The sequence below is a fragment of the Mesitornis unicolor genome, unplaced genomic scaffold, assembly GCF_000695765.1.
Source record: "Mesitornis unicolor isolate BGI_N332 unplaced genomic scaffold, ASM69576v1 scaffold32565, whole genome shotgun sequence".
NCBI classification, from domain to species: Eukaryota; Metazoa; Chordata; class Aves; order Mesitornithiformes; family Mesitornithidae; genus Mesitornis; species Mesitornis unicolor.
The window spans coordinates 49,755-64,880 of record NW_010188153.1 but is presented as its reverse complement, the minus strand read 5'-3'; the positions used below and the strand labels follow the sequence as shown (position 1 = coordinate 64,880).

At 52.9% G+C, this 15,126-nt stretch overlaps 1 protein-coding gene across 1 annotated transcript in view; it reads right to left on the bottom strand.

Annotated features, from left to right (window-relative positions):
* Positions 1-5,373: 5,373 nt before the first annotated feature.
* Positions 5,374-15,126, bottom strand: part of DENND2A (DENN/MADD domain containing 2A) — a 35,217-nt gene continuing 25,464 nt past the window's right edge. The window contains exons 14-19 of the mRNA XM_010185674.1: positions 11,159-11,336; positions 10,320-10,361; positions 9,037-9,154; positions 8,181-8,420; positions 7,008-7,094; positions 5,374-6,080 (exon numbers count right to left, since the gene is read on the bottom strand). Of these exons, the coding sequence (XP_010183976.1) occupies positions 6,049-6,080; positions 7,008-7,094; positions 8,181-8,420; positions 9,037-9,154; positions 10,320-10,361; positions 11,159-11,336 (697 nt within the window). The 3' untranslated portion in view covers positions 5,374-6,048. The remainder of the gene's footprint in view (positions 6,081-7,007; positions 7,095-8,180; positions 8,421-9,036; positions 9,155-10,319; positions 10,362-11,158; positions 11,337-15,126) is intronic.

The window sequence follows — 15,126 nt, the reverse complement described above, 5'->3', positions numbered from 1 at the left end:
GGGAGTCCGTGATGTGGTGGAGGGTGCCATCCCTTCCCCACCCAAAAGAGATGCTATGTATGGACAAGTATGAGGAAGCAAAAGCATCTCCCATGGAAGCAATGAGGAAGGATGACCCCCCCTCTCCCAACACATGATGTGCACAGACTGCAGCTGCAGTAGCCCTGTGTAATCAGCCAACAGTTCAGTGAACACTGAACTCATTAATTTCCAGAGGAGCTGGGTCTTGGTGCTGACTGGTTTTTGAACCTGATGGATAGTGAGCCTGCAGTATGAACTCACCCCTCGTTTCATATAGAGATCGCCCACTGGTGAGGACCCTTGACTGAGGAGCAGATCACTGGTATCTAAACACTGACACAAAAGCCAGCCAAAGCTTGGTTAAACACAACTCTCTCCTGTGAGTTCTGCTTTTTAATACGAAATGAGCTCCCACTGCAGCGGAGGGAGGATGGAGGCGTTAATTGGGTGTCTCCCCCCCTCCCCAGAGCACTTTCACCAGGCTCATAGCAACTCTTTCTCTCTGGGCCTGTCACCTTTCCATCAGATTTGACTAAAACTGGGCGAAGAGCTGAGAGGGCACAAGGGGTGAGCTGGAGGATGGACAAAATGTGTCACATCAGTGCTACCTCCTCGGGCAACCAAAGTGAATATAACGACCACATTTTTGGAGGCCAAAAGGACCCATTTTGTTCTCACACATCTCCTCTCCCCCTGCCACGCACAAACATTTACCAACAGCCCTGCTTTACTGAGACCTTGCTTGCAAGCATGGTTTAGCTAAAAGACACTGCGCTCCTGAGTGCGAGACGAGATGCGTCCAAGTGCAGGCACGCATGTACATGTCACTGAGCAGGGACTGGTTGGCCGCAGCAGGAGGGTGCTGGGGCTTTCAGGAGCGCAAGGGAATGGGACGGGGCCCGTTCAAGCAGCCAGGTTTGCTTGCAAGTGGGGAGATGGGATGCACAATGGGCGGGGGAAAAAGGCTGTGCCCCCAGGGTAGGTCCCTGCACTATAAAAACGACTTTGACTGGATCCAGCGGTAGGGAAGAGGCAGCTCCCACTTCTGCTCCCACCTCCAACAGCATCATCTGGGCAGGACCCCAACTGAAGCCAGGTCCCAAGGATGAAATACTCAGCACTGATGGGCACTGCGCTCCTCCTGGTGCTGCTCTCCTCAGCCCTGGCACCATCTGAAGCACTGGGGGACTGGGCCGGCACCCTGGAGAGGCAGTCTGAAGCTGGGGGCCATGGAGAAGACCCCAGCAAGGCCATAGCCAAACCCCTGCTGGGCAGCAGCAAGCAGGGCCCCCCCAGCAAGCCCTGGAGGCTCCCACTGCAGCACTATCGCAGCAGGAACCCGGGGCTGAGCCATCACCTGAAGGGATACGGGAAGTTCAATGGGGACACGGTAAGCACACCCTGCCCTTGGCCAGCTGGGATGAGGGTTTGCACAGAGGGTTTGGGAGAGGAAAGCAGGGGGGGGATGGGAGTGAAGTGGGGGTGCCAGACCCCCACTCCTGACCCTGGGGTTGGGCAACTCAGTGAGCCCCTTCAGCTGACCTGTCTGCAGGACACGGAGAAGCTGCATGTCATGGCGTTACAAATGCTGAACAAAGAGGACAGGGCCAAAGAAAAGGGTCTTTCCCTCTGCTTTGCAGATCCCCGGGTTCCTCCAGGGTGGGAGGGATGTTGCTGGCACTTGTTCTAACAGGGTGCCAGCAGCAGCCCCAGTGGGTCTGTGCACCAAATAGCTATCAGCAGGTCCCGAGCACAAATGGTGTCACAGCCACAGAGACACCAAAACCAGGCAGGACAGCCCCAGAAGCACCACCACGCTGCAACGCAGGTTAAGGAGAGCAGCTTCTCAGCATGGCCTCATGCCCTGAGCTCCCAGCAGTTTTAACACCCAAACACTTGCAGTTGCTTGGCCATACACCCACACCAGGCAGGCAGAGACAATCCTAAAACAATCCTAAAAATCCTACCTGTTGAGGTTTGGAGAAGAGCCAACAGCCAAGCACAGAGGCAGCAGGCAGGTCAGAAGGCAACCGTAGGTCTGGGTGGGTGTCCCAAAACACCATGCTCAGGAGGTGGGCGGGGGGCACCCACCTGTGCCACACATAGGGCAGCTACTTAGCACACTAACGAGCTACCCCTGAAACTGCTTCCTTGGGCCTTGGCTTCAGCTCCTTCCATGCTGCTGCTGCTCCATGGCCTGGTGAGCAGTTTGTCTCGCTACTGCAGATTTTACTGCATTATTTTACCATTTTAAATGGAAAGCAAACATCCAGCAGCAAATCCCATTATACCATATAATCTTCTGCAACTTGGCTTTGCTTTGCAATGAGAGCCTCTCCAGCCTGTCTGACTAGGGCAGATGAAGAGGCTCTTTGAAGCTCATCTCACCCCCAGTCATTGCACTGCTGCAAGCTCCAGCATGCCAGAGCCGACAGCCCCTGGCTAGCGTGGTCCCGGGGCTGAGCAGTTCATGTCACCCCAAAACAACTGACTGATGCTGGCACCGTGGCCACCTCTCTCCCTCCCACTATAGCACTCCTGCCACAGCATCCAGTCCCGGCCCTGCCAGAAGCCCTCTGACTGTGGTGGCTGCCTGGGGCTCTATACCTGCAAACTGCCCACCGGCACCTGCGACCTGAAAGCTGTCTCCAGGCAGAGAGGTAGGTTCCTAGCCCCCCGGCACTGGAGGCCCCCATACACAGCTGCTTGCAACCACAGCACCTTGACTACACCCCTCCAAACCCACATCAGACCTACCCTGTGCAGGGCAAGGTCTTGTCCCCTAAACTTGGCTGCGGAGGGGTACCTGTCTGTCCTGCCAGCACTGGCCACCATCAGTGATGAATGAATGACTGTATGGAGAGTGGGACATTCCTATAAGTTTCTTAAGAGTTGGGATTTGCCCAGCCCCCCAAGCCCTGGCAGGACACAGCCTGTGTGGGGAAGCCAAGGAGGGGAACAGGGCTCAGGGTGTAGCCGGTGGCTTGGGAGTCAGCAAGCATAGCGCTGCCAGGCATCCCTTGGCTGTGGGACGTACAGTAGGCAGGTATTCTCTGTGATGTCAAGGGCAAGGGGCAATGGGAGCAAGCTGGAGCACAGGAGGTTCAACCTGAACATAAGGAAAAACCTTTTCACTGTGAGGGTGACAGAGCACTGGAACAGGCTGCCCAGAGAGGTTGTGGAGTCTCCTTCTCTGGAGACATTCAAAACCTGCCTGGACACGTTCCTGTGTGACCTGGTCTAGGTGATCCTGCTCTGGCAGGGGTTGGACTGGATGATCTTCAGAGGTCCCTTCCAACTCCTAATATTCTGTGATTCTGTATCGTGTTTTGGGTATACATAGCATATACATACATACATACATACATATATATACACACACACACAGTGTATGTGCTGTGTTCATGCAGTCTTCTCTGGGCATCTCCTGCTGGCAAGAGGGAGCATGCTCGAGCCCACCACAGCTGGTCTTACAGCTTTTCTTTGCAGGTGGATTCCTCCAAAGCATCCAGAACCCCGAGGGACGCAGGGTCCTGCTCATCCCACAGTGACACAGCTCAACGTAAAGCTGGAGAGGCTGTCCTGCGGCTGGAGACCAACGCTCTCTGTCTGAGTTTCATTTTAAATCCTTCATGACACAGCTGTAAATGTTTCTTTCATTGCACTTCTCATGCTGCTTTTTTTTAACACCCCTCTGGATTTTGTACGCAATGTAGGCTTGATTCCCACTTTCCTGAGAGCTGGCAATGAAAGCACTGAGTGGCCACAGAGCCCCATGCTGGCAGAGCCCACCTGGAGTCCCCAAATGAGACAAACGGGGCTGTTTCACAACCCATTTTAATTCGAGCTATTAAGATGTTGCAATAAAAGCTGCCAGTATCCCAGCATGCTCACAAGCAAGTTCCAACTGAGCTAAGGAGCCTGTTGGCATCGGGCATCCTGAGAAATCCTCTCAGCTCCTTACCACGGCTCCCACTGACGAAGGTGAAGTCCCACGTTTTTGAAAATGTCACCTGAGAAGGGGAACGTGAAATATCTGAGCACAGGCTTCTGGGCAGGGACCATGTAGTACACTTGCTTCTGGAGGCCTGAGCTGAGCCACAAGATCAGCTTCATTTAGCACTCCACAAAGTCATCCTGGCCACCTTTGCATGTGTGGGTGCATCCCAGCTTTGCAAACCCCCATTTTGCTGCCATTAAAAACACCTTTGAAAAATGCTTTTAAACACAGCATTTGAGTCACCTTGAACTCCACCACAGTTTCCTTTGGTGGGCGACTGCCACCTCTTGTGACAGACTAAAGCTTTTAGTACTCAAGGTTTTGCCCAGTACAGCTGAGGAGCAGCCTCCCCACACCCCTGCCTGGCCACCCCTGTGGGAGCATCACTCTGAGGTGGAAGATAAACACTGCTGCCTTCTCTGACCCCCTCTATCACTGCTTCAACTGACCCCGCACACAAGTTGGAGAACATAGAGATGCAGGAGCTGCCTACCTGCATGGCACGACTGCTGTCTGGCATTTATGGTGCTCACCACAGAGGGGTTGAGGTGGGAAGGGACCTCTGGAGGTTCTTGGGACCAACCTGCTGCTGAAACAGGGCCACCTAGAGCCATCTGCCCAGCTCATCTGGTCCCCATATGGTGGCACATGCCACAGATGTTACAAGCCCCATTATGCTGGGAGCCAGTGAAGCACCACTTCTCCATGTGCTCACCCCTGCACCCACCCAGCTGCCTGCTCCTGCCACCACCCATCACAACCCATTTCATCTGTCCTTAAACACCCCAAAAAGAAGAGTCTACCACAGTAGGAAACTTTGCAAGCTTCAAAAGATTCACAGAGCAGCACTGGACCTACAGCTGCTCCTCTGTTACCGAGTGGAACTGAGCTACTCTGATTCCCACTGCAGGTTAACAGGGTCTTCTTGCCCAGGAAAGCCCACTGGCCAGAGGAGCAGCCGGACCACTTTCAGAAACTCTGGTAGCCCTGTGTATCTCAGCATAGCATGGCTGCCCACAGAAAAGGTAGCAGCTCCCATCCTGCAGCCCCCCAAGAGCTGGGAAGGAGATTTCCCTTCAGGCCACAGCAGAGCTACCTTCTGGCTTTTCCTCCGAAGAGCAGAGGAGAGCTCTCCCAGGCAAGACCCTGCAGGTGAGCTTCACCTTGGGCTCCCCCTGCAAGCAGCGAGGAAATGAGGCCACCAGGGCTGCGAGGCTCACAGGGAGGGCAAGGGCTTGGCCAAGGCGAGGGCTCAGCTGTTAGATGTCCTCTTCAACTCCTGCTCAAGTGCCAGGTAGCTCGGTGGGCAGACACAGATCACCCCCTCTCCAAAACAGCAATGGTCCGCATGCCTTTTACACCACTTGCTTTTAATTACACTGCGTAAGGAAAAGCCTCTCCTCGTGCCAGGACCCCCTGGCACAGCCACCCGGGGAGCTGGCTGGCCCATCAAGTCCTCAGTAGGTTTAGTGGTTTCCCCTCACCCTTCTCCCTTGCTTGCAAGCTCCTCCCATTCAGTCCACATCATCCCTGCAGCCCTCAGCATCCTCGCTTTGCAGAGACCCATTTCCATACATCTCTGTTCCTCCCCTCCACTGTGCCTGAGCTTTGCCTGCTCAGTGCTGTGAGAGTCCCGCTTTGGTGGAGAGAGGAGGCAGGGCAACAGCCATCGGTTAATAATTGTTCTAACCCCAATATAAATAGAAAAAATACAACAAAACAAAGAATTGACTAGCTAAGAGATCCAATCCGCTGGGATGCCTGCAACGTGCTAGTGCAGAGTTCAGAGAGTGCTTGGTCCAGTGCATGGTACTGTAGATATCCAGAAACCTGTCCCGGCAGCCCCGCAGCCATCAAATCTTCCTGCGGCACCACACGTCTGTGCCAGCGCGTCCCGGCAGCGGTTGGCTCACCCAAGGCTGTTGGCTCCTGGGAGCAGGCTGAATGGGAATGGTTGATAATAGTCTGATTTATTGCTGTAAATGGTAAAGCTGTTCTCTTCTGTGGAACGAGGATGTGCTTCACTCTTACTTTTTGTGGAGGAATTTCATTTTGCTACCTGGAGAGACAGAGAAAGGAAAATGGACTCCTCGCAGTGACAGGCAAAGCAAGTGTCACTCCCCACCACCACCAGCCGAGCAGGCCCACGCGGAGGATCACCTCTGCTGCCCTGGGTCCTTATCCACAGCCACTGGCCCCGCAAAGCTCAGGTAGCTGCCTGCAGAGCAAGCCATAGCTCTGCCACCCCCTGGGACCCTGCAAGCCCTGAGGCACACCCTCCAGACCCCATTTGTCCAGTGGTCCTGGAAGGGGAACGTATTACTAAGCTCACCTGGCCAGAGTGTGTGTGGGTAAGAGGCAGGGCACGCCAGCCCCACAGACACTGCTGCTCTTGAATGGCCAAGAAAAGACAAGAGGGCCAGGGATACAATCTGAACAGGAGATCAAGCGCTCTCAGCCATCATGCCCAATGACTTATCACAAGGACTTCTAACTTCAGCCCAGAGCTCTTGTCTAGCTCCACTTACAGTGGGAAATGGATTCAGCCTTAGGATACTCCTGGGCAATTCCTACCACTGATCCCTCAGGGCAAACCTGAAGGCTATGGCGACTGCCCAAACCTGAGGCTATGTCCTTCCTTTCATCAGGAACTGCATCCACCACCCCTGAGTCACTGATTGCTCCACTGCTTCCTAAGACCCACTTGAATCCTTTGGAAGACACAGACATAGCTCATGGCCCAAGCTCTGGTTCTCCACCAGACTCCAGATAAGGGGCAGATCAGGGAGCAGTGCCAACAGCCCGCCAGAGAAGGGATACACAGTCAGGCACTAACCACACAAGGCTCAGAGCACTGCTCTGCAGGAAGGCACATGCAGTCATTAGCAGAGTCCTGCCACCTTTCAGCAGCTTCTCTGTTGCCAGACCTGAAGGCAACAAGAAGTCCAGGCCTCCTGAGAAGCCAAGGATTTTGCTGGTTCCTTACCTAGGCCTTTCAGGAACCTATTGACGCCACTCTGCTCCCCACTGGGAAGTGTTTCCAGGTACTCCTGAGCCCGTACCTCAAACAGACCTGCAGAAAGAAAGAAGTCAGCAACTTTAATTTGCTTCCCTATAAATAAAAGTAAGACTGTCCATCTGAAAGCATACTGCCCTGGCTTGCCAGCAAACTGGTGCACACAACAGGGAACAAATCATGCCACCTCTCCACCAGCTGAGCCCAGATCCGGAGCTTTAGTCCATTTCTGCTGGGCTCCCAGCAAAGAGGCCCTGCTACCACCTCCTCCCCCCAATCCACTGCAGGGCTGACTGAGCTTTTGTACCTCACACAGGGAGAGATGAAACCTCTGTTCATTCTGCTATGAACACAGCTAAGTCCAGAAAGTGCAATCACCTGGGGAATCGTCACACGGAATTTACCCCGCTGCAAAATCTCTTTTCCTCAGCCCCTTATGCAAGTGTTCACTGCTCACTAGAGCTTGGGAAGAAACTGCTAAGCCAGCACCGAGCAGGAGTGGGGATGAGAAACTTCAGCCACCCGTAGAGCCCTCAGGACTGTGGGACAACAGGAGTGCAACAACAGGAGCAGCTCTGGGAAGGACAAGAGCATCCCTATTTTCTACCAGCCAAAACAGCCATAGCCAGTCCAGCCAGTTCTTTCTCTAGGCACAGGAAGGGGGCATGAAGGACTGCAAGAATAAACGCTGTTGCAGCAGCGTACTCCTCCTATGACAGTCCTGAGGGGAGCCCAACATGGAGTGGAAGAGGCACGCACACATGGAGGGTACTGGTTACTGCAGCAGGGAAGGGTGCCCGTAACCTCAACAAGAAACTATCAAATCAGGCACAAAAGGCCTCTGTTCTCCAGCAGCAGATTCCCATGTCCTGTGCAAACACCATCTCCCTGCGCTCCTGCGAAGCAATGCACATCTTTGAGAAGGTAAGGAAGCAGAGACAGAAAGTCCCCAAGTGACTTCTTGAAGGCCACCCAGGGGTGTCAGAACAAACCATCATCTTGCATTACCACTTCCTTCCTGGTGTCCCTGCATCCCAGCTACGGTGCTGGGGATGGAGCTGGTGGCAGGCAGAGCATCTCCTGGCTCTCGCAGAAGCAAAGGATGAGTTTCCACGACTGCAGAGCCCAGGCAGAGCCTCTCACCTCTGACCCCCTGCTTCCGCAACTCCCGCTCCTGAATGAAGCCCCCGAACATCTGCGTCTCCATGAAGACCTCCAGGAAGCGCCGCAAGCTCTTGGAGGAGACGGACTTGCGGAAAGCCTCGCGCTGCAGGGTCCGCTCCTCTCGCTCAGTGGGGATCAGGAAGAGGGAGTAGTGGCCCACAATCTCCACAAAGAAACGGACAAAGGCCTCGGACACCACCTCGTTCAAAGGGCTGGTCTCTAAGGAGAAAACAAAGAGGCAGTGGTGAGGAGAGTGCTGTAAGGATATGCTAGGGAAAGCCCTGGATACAAATTCCCTGGCTTTCTTCAGATCCAGCCCAAGCAGAAAAAGCTGCTCAAGAGAGAGAGCATCCTAGGAAGTGCTTGCTATGGAAGGTGACTGGGTTGCTACTACTTTGAAAGCCACCAAGCTTTATCTTGGCTCCCCTGCAACCAGGGGATGCCCACACGGCCCCCAAAATGCTGTCTCAGCTCTGCTGCCTGTGGGCCACATGGCCACCTCCAAGACTACAGCTCTGTGGGTGGACTGTCCCCTGGAGGAGCCTGCATCACTCACACGGGACCCCCCTCCCCCCAAAAGGAGTACAAGTGTTCCCTGGAGCTGTAAGGGAAGGATTGGTAGAGGCAGGAAGGGGTCAGTTCCGTTTCTCTTCACACAAAAAAGAATTGTCCCCAGTGCAACAGAATATTTAATACAGCTTCAACCAAAATCCTCACCTACCTCCAATTTCTGTGGTGTTACATTCAATACAAGCCCAGCTCTCCCCTAAGAAGCGACAGGAGAAAAAGAAGCAGGAAGAGACGCAGTTTTAAGCTGAAAGGCATCGTGCTTTACCCTGCTTGCCATTGACAGGGCCCTCCTCCTTGTCGCTCGCCAGCTCGTTCCTCTGCTCCAAGATGTGCTCGAGGGCAGCCTGCAGCTTGCGGGGCAGGATGGAGTCCTCATCTTCCATCTGCAAAACAGAGCCACCCCCTCAGGGCCTGGGCTGGGACATGCCCCAGCCCCTGCCCTTCCAAGGAAAGGAAGAGGGAACTCATAATACACTTGGCATGTTCCCTGCACTTCCCAGTGCAGGACTATCAAGAAGCATGGGAAAAGAAAAAGAAAGGGGGTGTTTTGTCCCAAATATTCCCCTACTCTGGAAGAATTTCAGGTGTCTGACCTGAGAGGCTACCAAGCAGGGCTCACCTGTGCCCCACCGTCTGCCAGCAAGCACCTGCACCAACACAAAGAAGAGGTCTCTGAACAATGCTGGTGTGCGCCCAGGTGAGCACAACCCCCTGCTCTGGCACCGATCGTGTTATGGAGCCGTAATGAGTTCCTGTACAGCAACAAAGCCAAGGAACTGCCCGTGACTGTGTGTGACCTCCTGCCAGCTCTGGCTACAATGGTGTGATTCAGCTTAAACCCCCAAACGAGCGGTGCAAGGTAAAGCAATTCCCTGCAGTTAAGGCAGCTGGCAAGTGAGAACTGCACCAAAGGAGTGGCCTTCACCCACATGCTACTCCCTGTGAGGAGGTGCACTTGTCCCATCCTACCTATGAGACCTGAGGCGTGGTAAAGAATGATGCAGGCAGCACTGCTCAGCAATTTGCTGCAGAGCTGGGGGGCAAAACTAGCTTCCCAGGCCAGGACTCATGCATCTGTCCTCTTCCCTTCAACATCCCGCTCCTCCTCTCCACAACAAGAGTACAAATCAGCAGGCAACCTCATCTGCAGAGCAACTGCTAGGGCCTCATTTATCAGCTTCCTACTTGTGACCATGCTGCTCCCCAGCAGATGGTAGTGAGCTGAGGCTTTCCAGCTCTGCCCTCAGCCTTACAGGATGTCACTTAAGGACCCATAGTGCTCAAATGCCACTGTTCTCTCTCTTAAAAAAAAAAACAAAACCAAAACAGAAAGAGAGAACCCACAACAATTTGATCCTCAGCAGCTATGCTTTGGGACTCTCCTACTACATACATACACAGCAACACCTATAACACTGCCAACCATGAATCCTGCCTCAGTCTGTGTGAGGAGTAAGTGATACAGCCAGGCAGGTCAGCAAACACAGACAGAGGTAAGGTGTGCTGGAGGAAGGGGACAGAAGATGGATATGAAATAGCTCTGCTCACCTGTCTCAGAAACCGGTTATTTACAAGGTCAACGACGAGGACCTAAGAACGAGAGAGCAGGAATAAAAAGGAGAAGTTATTATTTCCATCATTGGAGTTTATGTTAATTTGTAACTGCTCTGTAGGGAACACTCCAGTCCTGCCCCTGCTCCTCCTACCCACCACTGCAGCTGGAGCAGGCACCCAGTGTGAGCCCAGAGCAGAGCCCCTGTTGCAGCTTTCTAACACTGCCACTGCAAACTGCAGCACAGCTTGGACAGAAGAAGGCTGTGATCCCAGCTCAGCCCACTGCTCCTCACCACCACGGCTCCATCTCTTCTCTCTGTGCGCTGCACCGCTGTCGCCTGGGTGGGCAGGAAGGGAAATGCCTCCTTGACCACATTCAGCCTTGCTGCGTTCATCCTTGTGCACCATTAATCCGGTTCTTAATTATTTATTGCTGTCATTAGGCACCTGTATTCATTAGAGTGGCAGCTACCCTGGCCCATTTGTAGCAATCATACTTCAAAAGCCTGGCAAACTTTGTGCTTAGCCCCTAGACAGCACTATGCAGAAACTTTAATAAAATAATCTCCTGTGCACAGCAGCCCCACAGTGGGAGATCCCAGCCCCCAGCCCTCCCAACCTGAGGACAAGGCAGAGCATAGACCTCTGCCTCCCTGGGGGGTGTCCACCTCCTCTCTCACCCTGTATTTGCAGGAGCCAGAGGATGAGACCTCGGCTCCATCACACCACCAGATGCCAAGGCAGACCCCAAAAGCAGCCTTTGCAGGACAAAAGATGACTCAACCCACTGGAAGCAACAGAGAGCAAGGCCGCGGTGTGGTTGCACGGCTCACCTCCTCCACGGGTAGCTCCTTCAGGCGGGACAGGGAGCTGGAGAGCAGGCCGATGAGGAAAGGGGTGGGTGAGCACACGATGTCGATCATGGAAGGCGGCAGCACGGGGATGTAGGTGTGCTGCCAGGTGAAGGGGTACAGGAGGGCCACCGTGGCGTGGCAACACTTGGAGAGAGTGCTGGAAGATGAAACACAACCAAGGGCAATGGTCAGTCAGTCAGGAGATGAGTGATGCTTCCTAGAAATCAGGGCTCTTCCAATTGTTCCCTGATCGATCTCTGTAATTATCAAGGGCTTTCCCTGATTTCTGACCCCATTTTTCAGCTTCAGGAGCAGTGACTTGAGGTAGGAGCTCAGGTTATTAAAGATGATCCTGGCTCACACACATGTGACAAGACATGGGTCCCACTGATTCCAGCATCTGCTCCTCCAGTGCCCTGATGGGAGATATCAGACAGACGCAGGGTCTTCCATGCCACTGCCTTTCATTAGAGAAATGAGTTCATTCTCCTCCAGCATGCCTCTGTGGCTGTTCCCACAGGTCTGAATGCACAGGGGCTATACTGTCCAGCACTGACAGCACACAGCTGTAGGACGCAGAAGATGGCTCCACCGCTACAGCAGCTATTTGTTGGGCTGCACTGTGGCCCACTTGCCTGCTGGCCCTACTCTTGGTCTCACCAGCACAGCTGGATGGCCTGCTCGGACCCCTTGGCAAAGTCCCAGCACAACCTGCAGCCACAAAGTCCCCAGATGTTCACAAAGTTCCTGCAAGTCTTTCCACCCATGGTCTACCCCTGGCCCTCGGCTTGCTACTTGTGAAGCATACATGCTTTGCTTTTGGACAACCTTAGCAGGAGTAACCACATGCCAGTGGCACACTTTTCTATCAGTCCCAATCACACTGATAGCTCCTAGCAGCCATGCTAGGGGGAAGGAGAAAGGCAGTGGTCTCCAGCTGAGGCTACCCAGAACCACAGGAGAGTGAAATCCCAGGAGGGGAGCACACAGCCAGCCTCTATGGGATGCTGCCTGTGGCTCACAGGACCACAGCCTTCCTCCTGCCCCCTTCAAATGCCACCAGCGGCTCAGCTGTAAGTGCCTTTGCTGACAACTTCCAAGGGAGTCTGTCCAAAATCCCCATCAGCTCTCTGGCAGGAGGCAGGCAGGGTCTGCAGTCAGACACAGCAGAGCTCGCTGCAGGGCACCAGCTACTCATCCCTTCTAGGTCTGGGAACATTTGTATGCATCAAGGGAGGAGGAAGGCTTGCCACTATAAACCCTGTATGTAACATGTTGTTTTACTAGCATCCAGGTCTTGAAAGGCTGGAGGAGGAGAGGGAGGCTGATGCTGCCAGGGAAGGGCACACAGCTGGCTCCTGTTAAACTCCATGGGGGAATTTACACTCAGCAACCCGGATCTGGCAGTTTATTGCTGACTCGAGGGGTTTGATGGGTGTGGACTCCAGCTCACTCTGAAAAGCAAAGTCTGCTTTCCCTGTCCCCCTCTCTCTGGTGAAGTCTGGTGAATTTGAGTTCCAGTGGATTTGCATCCCAGTGCTGTAATGCTAAGTGGCATGGCTGGCTTTCATCAGATAGGTTCAGTTTAGCAGAACAGAGTTGTGGTTGCTGGGACATCAGTGTGACAGTATGAAGAAATCAGGCAGTAAACACTGTTAAACATGTGATGCTTTTTGGAGATAAGTAGATCCCAGGGAGGAGGGTGGAAGGTGCTTAATGTGAGAATTTTATCTAGGACTGCCACAGGTAGGGAGTGGGTGCTTGGGAGGGACGTCTGGGACATGTGCTGAGAACATCTCTTTGTAAGATGGGGACAGTTTTCTCTCCCTGCACTCTCAGAGGTTTGTCTTTTCTTAAGGGGATACTCTGTAAAACAGAGGAAGACCCCTCAAAGGCTGTGTCACAGACTGGTAGCTTTAAACCTTTAAATGGGTAAAAGCCCTCAGTTCCACATCTTTGTTTAGGAAGGCCTTAGAGTATCCCCCTGCCTTCTGCGGATTCCTTGCTGCTGGCTGCCCCTCTGCCACTGCTCTCGAGCTGTGCCTGCCCACATCAGCAAGCCCCTGTCTTGCTGTGTCTACCACACATGCAAGGTACATCCTGAATCTGAGAGAAACAAAATGCAAATAATGAGAAAACACAGAGCTAGTAAGAAACAGGAACTTTTACAAAAAAAACCCAACAAACTCTCTCATAAAAAAGTGGGAACAATACCAGAGTAATTATTCCTCTTTTATCTTTCATACATACTAATCTTGAAAGGAACTGCAACAAAAGTGAATGTGCCATCTTACAAGTGCACTTCAAGCTAATGAGATCCTTTCAAAACTGTCTCCTTTGAGACTGCACTGCTTGTATACCCGTACATTTCATGCCATGTTAGTGGATATAAAAGCAGGGGCTTCTCTTCCCCTCCATTACTGCAGAGCATATTTTCCACTCCTCAATCTCTGACTCATAATAGCCCCAGGAATAACAGCAGCAGCATCACGGTGAAAGCTGAAAGAACCCCTCCTTTCATCACTCGTGCGCAGCACTGTGGCACCACTCTTAGACCACCATCTCTGGACTTTCTCTTCTTTGATGAGAGGTTGAAGGTGGGGCTGTGAGTTTTACCTGTCACAAACCTCGTTCTTGAAGGCACACCCAACTTTCCTGCCTCAAGGTGGGAACTGCCTTTACAGATAGCATTTGAAAAGCGAGGGAGAGGATCTCTCTGATTGCAGGTAGTTCCAAGAGGAACACTGAGCAGCTGAAGTACACGGTTATTTATGGCATGGTGAGATATTACAGCATGCTGTCTCCTACCATATTTATGGTGTTTTGTTCTTCCCTCAACCCTGCTCTGAAGTCCCAGTGAGTACACATGGTACGTGAGAGATTAAGTGGGAGGAAAGATGGCTGAGGTCCAGTCAGCGGAAGTCACAGACAGAGCTGTGTAAGTCTGAAATTGTATGCACATCCCCGTGCAGTGGGAAGTAAAAACGAAAGCTTCCCCTCCCACCTTTCCATCTGTGAATGGCTCATCACCTCCAGGATAAATCCTGGTGATCTCTGCTCTGAAGCATTTCTCACTGCAGAAGACATTTTCAGGGAACAATACTGATAGAGTGAGGCCTGTGAGCCTCCTTTGCAGGCAGAGCAGTTCAGAGATGGACACAGGAGGTAACACTGAGGTGTCTCTTCCGCATGTGATTCAGCCAGACTTGCCCTGATGACAGTCTCGGGGAGCTGCGGCTTGCCAGGAGCCCAGCAGAACCTCGATCCTTTGGAATGACTCAAGCCTAAGCTCCCTCCTCCCCTTGCGTACAGCACTGCAGCAGGCACTGAGGGACTGCTGATTCACACCATGGCTGCTGAGCCTTGCAGAAGAATCCAGGATGACAAATTCCTCTTATGCCATCTGTGTGACTGTGTGTTCTTCAGCCGGCAGCGATGGGGGAGGCTACCCAAACCACACCAGTTGCACTACAGCACATACCCCTCTGTGCAGAAAGGGAAGGCCACTGAAATTCTGGGCGCTGCTCAAACTGTGTGCCTCTTTCTGTGAGATAGCTATGTCCCTTAACACAACCTGAACAGTTTAATGCATTTGCAAAGCACTACTGATTTCAGTGTCCATCAGCCCTTTGAGGGCTCTCACACCAAACCTCTGAGTAGTTACAGCCAGTGTCCCTGCTGAAATCCTGATATCCCTGGACCGTCTACCATAACCATGATGACGACTGCTGCCATTGGAATAATACTGACCCAGTATTAGGCAAGCACCTATGCTAAAAAGCCCCTGAAGCTGAATCCCTCTTTGGGTTTAGGATACTTCACAATTTCTGAAAAACACTGCTGACTCAATCAGCCTTTTGGAGTTTGATGCCAGGAAGCCCTTAGCTCCCTGCATGAACCAAACTGCTGAAAATAGGCTGGCATTTGGCAGTTTAACATGGTTTGAT